The sequence below is a fragment of the Fusarium falciforme genome, chromosome 7 (assembly GCF_026873545.1).
Source record: "Fusarium falciforme chromosome 7, complete sequence".
NCBI lineage: Eukaryota > Fungi > Ascomycota > Sordariomycetes > Hypocreales > Nectriaceae > Fusarium > Fusarium falciforme.
Window position 1 is genome coordinate 2,401,662 of NC_070550.1, and position 15,479 is coordinate 2,417,140.

The following is a 15,479-nucleotide window of genomic DNA, read 5'->3' on the forward strand; positions in this document are numbered from 1 at the left end:
AGGCCCCATTTCTCGTTCGACTACATGTGCCTTTGTGATAACATAGCTGCGTTCAGCAAGTGCTAACCACCGACATGAGTAACTCTTGTATTCACTACTAGTCATAGCAAAGCCTTTTATCACCCTAATACTAATGCATCAAAACCTTTCGGCCAACTGGTGCACTGAGCGCAGGCGAGGGTAGCTCCCCGACAAGGTCATGAATGGGGTAAATGTTTATTCCACAGGCAACTTGATTGCAAGACACGGCATGATGACGAAGAAAATAATATTTAATAAACATTTACTCTAGATACAGGTATCTCCTCAATATTAACACATTAATGATGTACTCATGCTTCAGTCCTTTTTATACTTGATTACCTCCCTCAGACTTGTCCTCTGGCTGATGCTGTTTCCTCAGAACCAGAGGCTTTGCCTTCTCCTTTTCGGAATCATTATCCTCGGTTACCTTCTCGTCGGGAACCTCTTCTATAAACCGTAGTGGACGTGGAGTTCCGAACTTGAAAGGAGAGCCGTTCAAATCACCGTTGGCCCGCATCTGGGACATATGCCACTGGATCCAGTACATCTGCTCATGCTCTCGCAGATAGCGGCTACCGTGGAAGCTGTGAAGGACAACCTCGCGAGACAGAAGACCCAGCTTGCGGCGGTCATCGGCCTTCTCATAGAACCGCTTGGTAAGCCAGTCGACATGCTCCGGCAGGATCTCATCTGGCAGTGTTGGAGCCTCGGCCTCCTTATCCGCAGTGAACTTGGCCCAAGGTCCGACCATGCTCAGTATACTGAGTTGAGCACGAGCGAGAGCCATGGGGTCGTTGGGTGGGACGACTTCACCGTATTGCTGATGCTGATCTTGCGGGTCTGTGAGCACTAGAGCAGTGGCTCCTACTTCGGTAGCAACGATGGGAACGCCAGCCAAGGCTGCCTCGCCGATGGCAAGCGGGAGACCCTCGGAGATGGACGAGTTCATGAAGAGCCAAGCGTCCTGGAGAACAACCTTGGGATTACCAAAGCCGGCAAGCACCACCTTACCTGCGAGGCCGCTCTCGACGATGAGCTTCTCCATCTCGAGGCAATAGGCTGGTTGTCTGTCCTTGGCGCCGTATACAACGAGCTGATAGTCCTCAAAGCCCATCTCGTTGATGATGATGTCGGCAGCCTGGATGGCGATCTTGACTCCCTTGATAAACTGCACGTTGGACAGCATGACAACTGTGGGCTTGTCGGTGCGGACCTTGTCGACAGGCTTGAAAGCATCCATGTTGCTGATTCCGTTGACGATGGGGTCAACCTTGCGCTCAAACATGTTTCTGCTAGCGATGTTGCCACCGTCTGTGCCAAGCTCAACCTCCCACATGCTACGATGATCATGTTAGTCGATAGTTACAGTCAATAGTACAAAGGGAAAACTTACGGGTTGAAGACGGAGGCGCAGGGCATGATGACGTCGGCGTGGAAGTAGGCGAGGCGAGCGGCCATGCCAATGCCAGCAAGAAGCATAGACTGCACCGCAAGTGGCAGCTCACTCTGTGCTGGGCTGATGTTGAGACATGTCTCTCGCCAGAGAATGGCATGGTCCCAGATACCAAAGGTCACCCCCCGATGGCACTGAAGAATCATACCGAAGAGACTGCTGATGCCGTGGTGCGTGCTCTGGAAGACACGAGGACAGTCCTCAGGAATCTGAACAGCGTAGATGAAGAGGTAAGCCATGTAGATACCGAGGGCGTCTCTAAAGTCCGACATGCTGGGACGTTCCATCTCGAAACATTCCGAGACGTCGGCGATGTTGCTGTCATCATAGCGTATCAACCAAGCCCTCATCCAAGCTCGCTGGACCACAGGAGACTTCCACGTGAGACCGTAGTCCTTGGTCTCGTAATACTTGGCCATGGATAGGTACACGTTACTGTACTTTATGAGGTCTGCCCGCGAGTACTGCTTCGTTCGAGCACCCTTGACGAACTCTGTGAGGAGAGGCACAAAGATGCCCGTAACATCTGCATCCATGTCGGTGGCTTCAATCTTCTCATCGACCTGAGATTGAAGGAGGTTGTCAACAAGACCGTGATTAGCAGTGTTGCCATCAAGACCCCAGAGAGGGAGCAACTTCAAGGACTGGACACTCTTCTCAATCTGGAAGCGCGGGATACCATAGTCGTTGGCACACTCCGCGAGAACGTGGTTTCGGATAGTGGTGTGTCCGTTGACTAGATCACGTCGGCAGTTGGATACACCTCCAGGAGACACAGGCCAGCAGCCAATATCGTTGAAGATCACCGAGATACGATCCTCCGTGTCCTTGTAGCAGTTCTGAGGCTGTGCCGTGACAGGGTTGGCATCGTTTCCAAGGCCCATGGCGTAAAGATCAGATGTCTTGATAGCGAGCAGGCTGACCTCGGAGACGTCCGCGTCGATGTTGATGGCTGAGACAATGTGATCAATCTTGTCATCGAGAGCCCTGCGCGCCTCTTCCAGTCGTCCACTGTCCCTAGCACGCCAGTAATCTTGAAGCAAGGGCTCTTCTCGAAGGATAAGCTCGTCGACCCAGCATGCTGTGAAGGCGTCAAGAGTGGTGCTCTTGACCCAAAGGCTCCAGAGCTCAGTTCGAACACGCCAGGTTGGCATGCGCTTGTAAAGCCGTCGATTCCATTGGGCTAGCCAGAAGAGCGGGTTGAGGTATGTCACGAGAGTGGGTGTGTTGTTTGCCTTGCGTCGCATCTCTCTAACCTGGAGCCGGTTGTGGTAGATGAGAAGGTCCTCCGAGTCAAACGACAGGTTCTCTGGTCGAACAAGAAGCTTGCTGTCATCGGGGAAGAGCTGCGGTCTTTTAGAGAGGGCGGTCTTGCTTCCATCTGCCTCTCGGAGATGCGAGACGATGGTAGGATCACGTCGATGTTGGTAGTCGTACTCGGTGACATACGTTCGACCATCGATCTTCTGAATGATCAAGTGAACGAGTTGCGATGGCACCCAGTCGTAGCTATCTGGGTCGACTGGCTTACCCCAGAAGACAGACAAGCAGTCTTCGGCAGTGGAGTCAGCGGGCTTGTAGTCGGCACGGAGAAGGTCGGCGTTGCCCTTGGGCGTGGTCCGGTAGTGGTACTGGAAGGCAATATCCTTGCCATCGAGCGACATGGTTCCTTTGGTGATTCTGCCGTACTTGTCATAGAAGCCAGTACTTGACACGCCACTCTTGTAGGTAGTCTCGATGCTGGTAGGCTGGCGGGAGGAGGTTTTCTCAGCGTACTGGTAGATTGCAGTCCTCGACGATCCCTTCTCAACGCGGGTCTCCAGACGAAGATCCGGATCGTACGTGGCGATAAACAGGGCATCCTCTTCTTTAAGAGGCTCCTTGAGGATACCGTTATGCACAGTCAGGAGCATAGAACCGTCATGGCCTTTCGACACGAAGCCAGTAACCGTCTTTCTCGGCTGCTCAACAACGATGGCGCCTCTGTTCAGTTTGATCTTGCGCCTCTCACCCTTCTTCGCAAGGCGAGCAATGTTGAGAAGGGCAGGCTTGTCGTGAAGGATGATCCAATAGACCCAGGTGTTCTTGATGATCCAACAGATCTTCCACAGAAGCAGGAGAAACCAGATGATAACTCCTCGCATAGGGACACGGGCAAGGCTATAACTAAGCTCTCGCTCGATGTTTGACCCAGCGCCAGACAGAATGGCAAACCACTTAACCAGCGAAGAGCAAGCTGTGACAACGTAGCGGAAAGCAGAGAAAAGCCAATGTTGGCCATGAGATGACGGGATGCTGGCGGCCTGCAGATCAGCAGGGAAAACGGTCAAGTCGTGTGACTTGGGGGGTTGAAAGTGAACCACGCGACCGAGATTCTCCCTGCACTGGCGGTAGATCTGAAGGGTGAGGTTGAGATGAAAGTCAACGCTCTGCATGTCGAACTGTGTCTCGGCAAGCCAAGAAGCAAACTCGGCAGAGATGGAAACCTCCTCGCCATAGATACGGTCAAGGATCACCTCACGTACAGTCTGTGGTGTGCTCTCCCACTTGGAGTTGACGTCAATGCCCAAGCAGAGATGCTTCATCACATTCATCTCGGTCTTGAGAGCAACGCGGAACAAGGCCTGGGAGTTTTGGGGAGCCAGCTCGAGCTGAATACGCTTGGACAAGGCATCAGTGCCGTGAACGAAGTGTTCAGCCTGCACAGCTTGAGCATGAGGAAGCTTGAGCTCAGAGCGCGCGAGGTGATACACCAACGATTCGCACACCATGACAGCGAGCATGGGGTGCCAAGTTGCTATCTTTTGCTCGCTCTCTCCCATGGCGCCAAAACCGATGTGAAGTATATCACCGTCCCTATAGCTGAAGGATGAGAGGTCACCAAGGCCAGCGCGAGAGAAGCCTTCACTGCTAGACATCATGACGGTGATCTTTCGAGCATGCCACAGCTGTTGAGCTTTGCGCACGAGACCACCCGACCACTTGACAGCTTCGGAATGAATGCTCGGATCGCGAACACTGAGACGCAACAGCTCTGTGATCCTCTCAGCTGCCGCCGATCCATCGTCATACCAGACCTTGACGCTGGCCAGCTCCTCTGGAATATCAGCCGAAGTCATGTCAGAGTCCATCGGCCATTCTGCAGTGATCTTTGGCTGAGTCCACAAGGCCTGGCCCTTGGATGGGGCGTGGACTGGCTTCATGGAGGCTCGAGGATCCTTCCAGGAGTAGTAAGATGTTCCAACCGCTGCAAGGAGAGCAGCAACGTTCTGGGAGAGGATGTCGGTATACAAGAACCCAGCAGTCATAGGCAAGGCGTGCAAGATACAGCCAACGATGAAGCCGATAGCAGCAGAACACATGATGACAGTGATGTGAGCGCCAACATTGGTGGTGAAGCATCTGTTGAACTGGAAGGCGATGGCTCCAGTGTAGCCAAACACGTACATGTAGTAGATGATGACGGTTTCCTTGGTCTCGACTAAGAGCCAGAGCATGACGGTAGTGAAGCCAAAGACGACAAAGAGCTTTCCAGCGACATCAATGATAGCCTTGATGATGCTCTGTCGACGACGTGCCTCGGCTTGTGCTTCAACTCGTTCGGCATCCTCGAGGCCTGCCAGCTTCTCTTGAGAAACCTCGTAGCGGTGGCTCCAGTACTTCTGGAGGGTGGAGTCAAGAATAATAGCAGCCGAGCAGAAGTAGACGATGGTCAGCCAGATGCCATACCGGGCGCGGCTGTCCGTGTAGATGCTTGGGTATGGCTGTCGCGCACTCATGACCAACATCAGCCAGCGATCCATCAGGGCAATAAGGAACAGGCCCAGATTCTGCCCAACATCATGACGAGCCAGGCGGAAGAGAGTGAAGGCACTCTGCTCCTTCAGGCCACGTCTCAAAACACGTTGCTGGTTGATAGCCTCTCCGAGCTGCGTGAACCAAGCCGTGGTGAACTCGGGCGGCGAGGATCCCTCAACGGACAGCTTCTTGAGGAGCCAGTTGATATAGGGCATGCCGTTGGCAACACGCACAACTAGGGCATCCGACATGATGCCAGATGCCTTGGCATCTCGGGTACGACGAGTGTAAGCAGTCACAGCTGATGCAAATGCCTCCCGCGCAACTGCTCCGGTGCTGCTCTTGCTAGAGGCCGCATCGCTGTCTGTGCTGTCGGAGCTGAGCTTCATTGAGTACCACTCGACGATGTCGGCCTCGGTGAACTTGGGAATCTTCTCCATCCAGTTGGACCACTCTTGGCAGAGACGGCGGTAACGGAAGAGAACAAGGAACAGAAAGGCGTACATGACCGGGATGTAAATCTGAAGGTCGTTGCCGTTGACAAAGGCCGAGAGAATAGGCGAGATCAGGAGAAGAGGGAGCGTTTGTAAGACAACCAGTCGCCCAGAAGACAGCGGGGCCTCGTGGAGATGCATTGTGCTCATGATACCGAGAACGTTGAAGTAGGTGGTGATGCTGACCAGATACGCAACAAAGACAAAGCCAGCACCAACTGACTTCTGGAGGGAGAAGGCGATAAGACCACAGATACTCACGGCAAGAGTCAGGACGAAGCCTCCCGAAAGCCTCTGCACGTGGAAGTAGATCATGTTGTCGTAGGCGTAGTGGGCGAGATAGAAGTTGCCAGTGCTTCCAACCCATCCTGTGACACCAGCGGTCAGAAGCATAGCAGCCAAGAGAGCAAAACCTGCTACTTCAAGATGGTCTGGCTCCATGAAAGCCGTCATGAAGCATCCACGACCGACAAAGGTGAGCAGCGTGACGTCGACAATGGCCGGAAGACAGAAAATAGAGAGGGCACCAGCGGCTGCGAATTGCTTCTTCCACCTCTGAATCCTCTCATGGGCCGTGAGATCAAGCGAAGGAGAGCCCGGGTTGGTCCTGTCCTCCTTCTCTTCAGCTGGCCGAGCATCAGAGCTTGGATACATGGTCATGATCTCCTTGCCCCTCCTGTAGTCGGCAGGCGGGGGATCATCCTGAAGGAGGAGGCGATACCTCTTGGAGATGACTTGTCCGATATCTCGAGGCAGGAGGTCGAAGTAGATCTGACATTGAGAGCCAAGAATCCAAAGCTCAGAGAACACGGCGGCTTGGTCAGGCTCAGACAGGAAAAGAGGGCATCGGTCTGTGGTCTCGAGATAGACGTCCTCAAAGGCTGATCGGCGAAGGATCTTGAAGAATATGAGGGCGAAGAGATCAGCATTGACGTCAATGTAGTCACAGTTGTTCCATGACTGCCATGGGTCGAAGCTTGATAGCAGGGTCTGGGTCAGGGCCTTGAGAACCTTTCTGTCACCGAAGAACAGTGCTTCATCAACAGTCTTCTGGGTGATCTCATAAAGGCGAACAAGATTGTCCAGGGCAGGCAACTTGTCAGCACCTTGGCGCATGAAGTGCTCGAGGCGCAGCTTCAAGACATCTCGCATGCTCAACGAGTCGTCGAGAGCAGCACGTGCACAGAGTTGTCTCCAAGCGACCTTGGATGTCTCCTCAATGAGAAGAGAGCGGCAGTATTGGCTTGCTGCATCGGTGATAGGATGGTTGATCCTCGACACACGAAGTCTCTGCGTGAGGCTGAGGGCCTCGCCATAGGTGGCACGCTTGATCGACTCTCGGATGCTGATAGGAAGACCAGACCCATCAAGTGTGTTGTTGGCCTCTTCAAGTCTGAGCTCTTCCTCAAATCTCTGCTCCCGGAGGACACCATTGTGGGCCAGCCAAGTATGGAGAACGGTAGCAGCATCATCAGGGGCCTTCAGGCTGATAAAGATGTCAACACAGCGGTCGGTGGCAGAGTCACGACCCTTGGAAACACCCCAGAAAGAAACATCAGCCCGAGGGATCTGAAACCCGGTCTTGAGACCCTTGAAGACGCGAATCTGCCGAGACGCGAGCCCAGAGATAAGATCATGTACCAAGCCTTGGCAGTGGGTGGTTTGTTGCAGGGATCTAAGAGACGCGAGTAGGCGCTGCTCGTCGTTCCCCTCAATCACCTGCAGCATGCCAAGCTCGCCGAGATGAACCTGCGTCTCCACTACAGCGTCGAAATGCTCCGTAGTGGGCTCTGAGGTGAGGGGGAAACATCCCAGGGGGGACAAAGAGGTGCCTCCGTTTCCAGATTCCCAAAAGCTGGCTCTTTTCGGGGCCAGTTCGAGGTATTCCGGAGAGGGAGTGTAAATAGACGTCTCGCGGCTGAGGCGTTTGGCTGATTGAGACACATCGACATGTCTCAACAGCTCGGAAGCCCTTGGAATGATGGCGTCAAGGGCGTCAGTGGGGAGAGTTGCCACGTCGGCTGTATCCGAGACACCTGGAACCCACGTTTTCCGCGATTCAGTTGTCCAGCATTTTTGCAACTTGGGAATGTTAGTGAGGGTCATGGTATCCAATAGGGGGTTGTCTTACCTCGATCAATTCGGACCGTCGCAAATACTCAAAGGCGCTCATAGTTCTCATCGGGTTACTAAGAGCCGATGCCTTGACATCCATTGACGGCTCAATAGGGCCATGGTCAATGACGGCGCCAAAGTGCTCGGCAATCTTGACAGCTCGACGGATGACAGATGCCTTGGGACGAGTCTCCCAGCGGTCAAGAAAGCCAGCAAAGAACTCTGGCCTCTCCTCACGCTCTTGGCTGCATCGTGCCATGATGTCTCGGAGTCTTCTGGCCTTGAAGTAATGTCGACGCTCGCCATTGGGGAGGATGCATGCATTCTCAATCATGACTCCAGAGGCGAGTGAGAAATCGACATTATCAATGGCTTCACAGTCATGGTGGCAGAGAAGAATCACTGACACCTCAAGAGCTTGCAGACTGGTCAAGAGACGTTCAATCTGCTCCGGCTTCCTGGCAGTCGTGCATTGAAGCGCAAAACCTGCCAGGTTGTGCTGTAGTTGGGTCTGTGCCAGGAAGCCAGCTGTGATGGAGAGATGAGGTTCCTCAAGGGCATCATTGCCAAAGTCTTCCATGTGGACATGGGCAAGGCTCATCTTGGCTGACACAGACTTGAAGGACTGCATCGATGATCGTGAGTCTCCAGAACCCCCAGTGACACCACCAGCCATGGCCAGGGGCATGACGACGAGGTCATAACTTCTTGAGTTGTCTTGAGGCCCGACGAGGCCGCCATCAAGACCAAGGCCAGAGACAACTCGGAATGTCTTTGTGAGACGGAATGAAGGTGCTACAGACCCTCGACTCGACTGGGGCCTGGATCCAAGCCGACTGCTGTCAGTCCTCTGGTGAGAGAATACAGCATCACCATCACGAGTTGGTGCCCGAGTTGAAGATTGTTGTTTTGATGTCGTTGGCCTGTAGTCATTGGGTAAGTGTCTTGGCCTATAGGGAAGACAAGGGAGGCCACGTACCTTGGCGCCGGTGGTTTTACGGGTCCCTTGGCGGCCGGAAGGGTACGACGTTGAAGCACTTGGTATATCAGATACAAAGTGATGGGGACCACAATACACACTCCGCCCAGGACCAACCCCACTAGCTGATAGAGGTTGTTGAACAGCAAGTGTGATGGGAGTATGCTGTTGCAGTAGACTTGAAAAGTAGAGTCGGGGCAGTCTTGGCGGGCTGGGTCATCCAGCCCAGGCTGAAAAAAAGACGCCATAGCCAAGGACGAATAGGGAAAGCCGAGGAGGGCTTTGGGGGAAAGGGAAAATAAGAAAATGTAGGGAACGAGAGACTGAGCGAGCGGACGGGGACCTCCCACGACGACTTGGAGTCGAGCACTTGAGGCTCACCTATACAAGAGTTGACATTGATGTAAGACAAGAACAAAAAAGGGAAGGTGAATAATGAACGAGGGGAAAGGAAAAGCACGTAAGACAACAGACAGACAGACAGACGGACAAGGAAAACAGAGACCTGCAGGAAAGCTGAAAAACAGAAGTAGAGACAGAAGAGAAAGGGGAGTGTGCAGCGGGTAATGAGCATATCCATGCCATGGTCAGCGCCAGAGACGCTGCGCTGCATCTTGACAAGTCAAGACAGCAACGACGGGCCCTGCCAAGAAAGGACAGCGGTTGGGCCGTGGCGCCAGAGTCTGGGAACGGGTTGGAGAGTGGCATCCAGTCCAGGGGAGGCGTGATGAGAGGAGCCTGACACACGCCAGGGGGTCAGGGGTGAAAAGGGTGCCAAGACAATAGCGCACTGCAGGTTGAGCGCAACGTCGGTGGTCGTGCAATACCCGTTTCTCAAGAATAAACCGCCATTGAAACGAGGTTCAACTCGGATCATCCAGTGGCCATGGACGTGGCTAGAAGCATTGGATCTCCAGCTATTCTCAGCTGGCCTGGTAGGGCCCATCCCATCTCCACCAACGTTGCCACCCCCGTCTTGACCTCACCAGCCTGGTAGTAGCGTAGCACACGGAGTCCCATACTCCGTACCGCTCACCAGGTTCCAGTCTCAGGTCCAAACTTAGAGCGGACTTGAGACTCGATCTAGAAAAAGGAGAGGCCGGGAGGGGGGCGGCTAGAGCGAGGCGCCTCAACTGCAGCCCGTTTCTCTTGGCATGGAGAGTGTCGATGCCACGGTCGTTGTTTGATTCTGTTTCTCCGCCGGGCCCATGATGCGCTCTTCCAGTCGAGGACACGACTTGACCGATCTGGTAGCCTCAACGAAGAGAGACGGCATACACGCCCCCCTGAAGGGCCACCCACACCCAACGGACCGAGACCTGTTTCTGCGTCTCGGCTCATGCGTCCGTGAAGTGACGTTTTTGATGAAGTAGTCAGTCAGTCGGCTGGTGAGCTTACAGCCTCGCCAGTTTCTGAGCCCGCCCACCCCGGTTTGAAATTTCAAAGACGGTCTCTTGTCGCTGTATAAACTGTCATGTCGATCCCTTTTGCTCTGTAATTTACCTCTGCAACCACTGCAAAATCGAAGCCGGCAGCCCAGTCAAAATGTCTGGATATCTCAGCAGCCGTTCGTCGTCGACCTCGTCTCTCTCGTCGTCAAACTCTTCACCTCTCACAACTCCAGGCTCAGAACCAGATCTGGGCTTGGCAGTGAGCAGCGTTCCCCTTTCTACTTCCAATGGCAGTTTCATCCTCGTCACTGGCGGCCTTGGCTTCATCGGGTCACACACCACTCTCGAGCTGCTAAAGGTCGGATACAATGTGATCATTGTCGACGACCTCAGCAACAGCTACCATGGTGTCTTTAGCCGCATCAGAATTCTGGCTGAGAAGTACTGCGAAGAGCAAGGTCGCAAGATGCCTGCTCTGCACTTCCACAAGCTCGACTACCGCAGCAAAGCGATGCAGTTTCTCCTAGAATCATACTCGACACTCGTCCCAGTCTCAGACGACACAACTGGGGAGAGCATCAGGAGAGAGTCCAGAGTCGCAGGCGTCATCCACTTTGCCGCCTTCAAGTCTGTCAGCGAGTCGATCGAGAGGCCCTTTCAGTACTACCGCAACAACGTCTGTGGTCTGGTCGACTTTGTTGAGCTTCTCGGAAAACACAACATCCGCAAGTTTGTCTTTTCCTCCTCAGCCACTGTCTACGGCACCAAGGCCGAAGAAGGACGTCCTCTGCAAGAAGAGGACCTTGTCCACCACAGCACAACATACCTGGACGAGATGGGCAACCAGAGGGTGGCCGAGCCAGTGGTGTCGGGGCTGCAGAGCCCGTACGCGCGTTCCAAGTATTTCTGCGAAGCCATCCTTGCCGATATTGCGCACGCAGATCCTTCTTGGCGAATCGTTGCGCTCCGGTACTTTAACCCCATTGGGTGTCACCCATCCGGGCTGCTCGGGGAGGACCCCAAGGGCATCCCGACCAATCTCTTCCCGGTAATCACGCAGGTGCTGACTGGGGAGAGGGCCCAGCTCGACATCTTTGGCACTGACTGGGAGACTCGAGACGGGACCGCCATCAGGGACTTTATCCACGTGGCTGACCTGGCCCGAGGACACGCTGCAGCCCTCGGAGCCGAGATCAGCGCACCGTTCCGCACATTCAACCTGGGCACAGGCACCGGGACAACAGTGGCCGAGGCACTGCAGAGCCTCGAGGCTGCATCGTCGCGGCGGATCCCCGTCAAGCTGGCGCCTCGCAGGGGAGGCGATGTGGGCTTTTGTGTGGCGGCCAACGACCGAGCGGCGAATGAGCTAAACTGGACGGCGCAAGAGTCGATCCAGCAGTGCGCAAGCGACCTGTGGAACTTTGTGACGCGGTCACAGTCACAACCACAGGTTCAGGTGCAGCAGAAGCAACAGCAGACGCAGACGCAGACGCAGCACGCACAGCGGTGACAGTCCAGGACAGGGGCAGGTCGGATTTAGCAGTGGGATAGGGAGGGGATATCAAGTGGGATGGGATGGGTTCGTTTTTGCTTTGTCAGGGTTGGTTCTGGTGTGTTGGTCAATGTCGGCTAATGTGGGTACAGTACATGCATTCTCATACACTCATACATAGTAGAAATATCTAATAATGGGCACTCGCAGCAGAGGATGTAACCTGACATCCTTGGGGGAGAGAAAGGCAAAAAAAGAGGGTATGTTGGTAACTAGTCATGAAAGGCGCAAAATTCAATTCGTATTCGAGACTCCTTGACTCGGTCCTTAAATCCGTGACGTATATTTAACTTTAGCTTTGTTCTCCCGTCAGGCCAAGTGGACCGTTTGTGCCGTCCTGATGGCCCCTCACCTTGGCCAGATGGTCCGTCTGCTAGAGCGCCCCTAGAGCAGCTGAAAGGAACGAGTAGACGAGATTTAGCACCTTTCGATGGCGTCAACGCGGCTAATGGGCACGCCAAACGCCCCCAAAACACGGGCTGGTTGCACTGGCTCTGCAGTGGCTTGTTAGTGCTCAGGCGTCAGGGACAGGGGGTAGCATCCTCGGCGAGGAGTTCACTCCTTCGAGATAAGCTTAATTAAGCGCCTCAAGACACCAAAAATTAATCTCCTCCCGGGTGGCTGATCGACGGTCGTCCCGCTGTCTCACTAACCGGAGACCACGGGAGAAAAAAAAAAACGAGAGTATGGATCTGTTCTCAGGTGGTGCTCCATACATACGAACGTGCGTGGCAGAAGTAGGCAACTAAGCTTAACATGGATACTCAAACCTTATAAAATACCTCTTTTCGACGGTCTCTGGACGGGTCTCGCATTGTTTCTCCTCCAAAAATAGAGGCACAAAGATCCCCAACCCACCACTGTCCTCCTTCATCTCTTTACCCCTTTTACTCGGTCCTCTCTCTCGCTCACTTCCAACTCTCAACACATCACCACGGACGGAATGGCGCCCGCATCACCCCCTAGCACGCCTTGCATCGTCGTTCCACTTTACATTTATCCGCTTAGTGGCGCCTGGGACTCCATCTTCGAGTCCGCCCGCGCCAACCCCCATGTGTCCTTCATCGTCATTGTCAACCCCTGCAACGGCCCTGGCCCTGACCCTTTCCCCGACTCGAGCTACGCGGCAAATCTGAGCCGCCTGGGCAAGCTTGGCAACGTCGTCCCTCTGGGCTACGTGCATTGCAGCTACGGCGACCGCCCTGTGGCCGACGTCGAAAGAGACATCGGCATTTATCTCGGCTGGAACGAAAAGTTCAGGGTAGATGGCATCTTTTTCGACGAGGCTCCCTCCTCGGCCGAGGGCATTCCTCTGATGGCGGGTCTGGCCCAGTTTACAAGGTCTCGCTGGCAGCACGACACTGGCCGAACCGGGCTGGTGGTGCTCAACCCTGGTGTGGTTGTCGATCCGGGCTACTACGAGCATGCCGACCACATCGTCGTCTTTGAGCAGTCTGAGCAGCATTGGAACGAATACTTCACGACCCAAGCCGTCGCTCAGATCCCCTCCCACCTGAGCGCCAAGGCCGTAGCCATGGTCCACTCATGCCTGGGCGATGCGGCGTCCTTGGCACGCCAAATCAGCGAATTGGGATTCGGCGGCCTGTACCTGACGGACCAGCTGGGTGGAGGCTACAACAGATGGCCCGACAGCTGGAGTCTCATTGTCAGCGAGGTGGGCCGCGCGCGCGAGCTCCATGTCGGGTCCGGAGCTTCCGGAGAGGCCGCTTGAGCGTGCATGGATGGCGTGTAGGTTCCCCAGCACGGCTAGAAAAACAGGGCAGGGTTGGGCAAGGTGCTAGAATTGTTGATGACCAGGTACTCGGGGAATATAGCTAGGTTGCGATGGGGAAAGCCGCAGAATCAGGTGGAGAGAATGGCAGTCTCAAGATGGATGGCTCAAGATCGGTGGATTTAATTATTTTAGAGTACACAATGCGCTGGCTCCATAGAGAGATCCATGAGAAATACGAATGAAACAAAGCCCGTCCGTCCGTCTGCCCGTCCATCCACCCATCTACCGTAAACAGTCCGTCCGTTCCATCAAACCGCTTCCACCGCAGGGTTCGTGCACGAACGTTCTTAAGCGTCGCATGTTAAGCGTCCCCATCGCATCCCATCAATCTAATCTCAAGCGTCCACGTCAGTCGTGTACTTCTTACCGTCGCAGTACTGGACCCAGCCGTTCAGATCCATGGTCTTGATCACGGTGCTGAAGCCCTCTGTCCCCGCCGCCTTGCCCTTCTGGGAGCATATTTCGCTTGCATCCTTGCTTGAAACCTTGTTCGGCGTCCCCTTGGGGTACTCGATGTGGAAGACGGGCTTGTCGTTCTCGACAAACTCGGCGAACGTTTCGCATTCGGCGAACTCGACGCATTGCTCGTTAACGGAGAAATGCACATCCGAGATGACGTCGGGGATGATGTCTCCAGCGTTCTTGAGGCCTGTCGACATGTTGAACGAGGCTGCCGTGTCTGCCAGGAACTTGACAAAGGAGACTGCATCGTCGGAGGTCAGATCAAGGCCGTTCTCGTTTTGCTATGAATGGTCAGCGTGATTCTCTTGCCACTTCATTCGTCGACTCACGAATCCATCGACATTGTCTGGGTCAATAGCGTCGCATCCCTTCTCCGCTGCGTACTCGATGCGCTTCTTGATGATGGTACGCACGGCCGGGCTGGACACGTTAAGCCAGCGCTCATCAGGCCACCCGTCGAGCTCGTCACCAAGATCGGCCTCGTTGAAGTCGTCCTTGTCGTCCCGCCAGTCTTCCCAAGATCCGGCGCTGAAGTAGCAGATGACCTTCTTGCCGGCCTTGTGGAGGGCGGAAAAGGTAGACTCGTCGTTGTCGTAGAGGTCAATGTCGTAGATGTCGACGTCGGGAGAGACCTTGCCGTCGTCGCTAATCTCTATGGGCTTGAGGAGGATGATCTGCCAGGCGGCGCCTACCTCTGGCTGCCAGATCGAGGTACGGTTGGTGTCACCACCAGGAGTATCGTTGTCAGAGCCAGAGTCGTCCTGGTCGTCGTCGCCAGAGCTGTCATCATCTCCGCCCTTGTTCTTGGACAGACCGACGCCCAAGCCGACGGCGAGAGGGATAACAATGATGAGGATGATGCCGACGATAGCGAGCTTCTTCCACAGAGGCCAAGACTTTTTGGTGTTGACCTTGTCGCCAGTCTCTTGGGCCCCGGAGGCCGCCGAAGACTTCATCGTGGGGCACTCTGAGGTGCTAAAATTGTGACAGGAACAGGAAAAAATGGTGAATGAATGACGAGAAGGGGACAAATTATTACACTATTAGGAAACAAACGAGTGTCGTAGAAGGCGATGATAACAATGAACAGTTAACAAGTGAGCAAGCGCTTGAGAAATGCAACCAAAAACGTCGAGCAATATGTCGTGACTTGGCCGCTGTTTTCGCCCTGGTTTGAACAAGGCTGAATGAGGCCTTTGCTGGAGGCAACCGCCGGCCCATCTCCCACGGACGGAGAAAAGGGTCCAAGAACAACCTGGAATTGAAACATGTTTCTGATTGGCTACGGATCGAGCCAACGTATTTCCGGCCCGCAAAGGGTCATTTCCGTGCTCCATCCGAGACGCCAAGGCTAAAACACATCTCACCCCTCCCCCTTGTCTAGAGAGAGTCCGACCCCTGACCAGCCCTGGACTC

At 54.5% G+C, this 15,479-nt stretch overlaps 3 protein-coding genes and 1 pseudogene across 4 annotated transcripts, besides 1 other annotated feature; 2 read left to right on the plus strand and 2 right to left on the minus strand.

Moving 5' to 3' along the window:
* Positions 1 to 349: 349 nt before the first annotated feature.
* On the minus strand, positions 350 to 8,572 carry NCS54_00937400 (Hypothetical protein; the record flags this gene model as incomplete). The annotated part of the gene is made up of 3 exons (XM_053154725.1): positions 350 to 1,361; positions 1,418 to 7,851; positions 7,901 to 8,572. 3 exons carry the CDS (start codon positions 8,570 to 8,572, stop codon positions 350 to 352), a joined length of 8,118 nt encoding a protein of 2,705 aa, XP_053010700.1.
* Positions 8,573 to 10,408: 1,836 nt separating this feature from the next.
* Positions 10,409 to 11,764, plus strand: NCS54_00937500 (NAD(P)-bd-dom domain-containing protein; the record flags this gene model as incomplete). The annotated part of the gene is made up of 1 exon (XM_053154726.1): positions 10,409 to 11,764. One exon carries the CDS (start codon positions 10,409 to 10,411, stop codon positions 11,762 to 11,764), a length of 1,356 nt encoding a protein of 451 aa, XP_053010701.1.
* Positions 11,765 to 12,749: 985 nt separating this feature from the next.
* Positions 12,750 to 13,538, plus strand: NCS54_00937600 (Hypothetical protein; the record flags this gene model as incomplete). The annotated part of the gene is made up of 1 exon (XM_053154727.1): positions 12,750 to 13,538. One exon carries the CDS (start codon positions 12,750 to 12,752, stop codon positions 13,536 to 13,538), a length of 789 nt encoding a protein of 262 aa, XP_053010702.1.
* A 398-nt stretch (positions 13,539 to 13,936) lies between these two features.
* Positions 13,937 to 15,037, minus strand: NCS54_00937700 (annotated as a pseudogene). The gene is made up of 2 exons: positions 14,393 to 15,037; positions 13,937 to 14,344 (listed from the first exon to the last, which is right to left on the minus strand).
* Positions 13,937 to 15,037: a sequence feature.
* Positions 15,038 to 15,479: the final 442 nt, after the last annotated feature.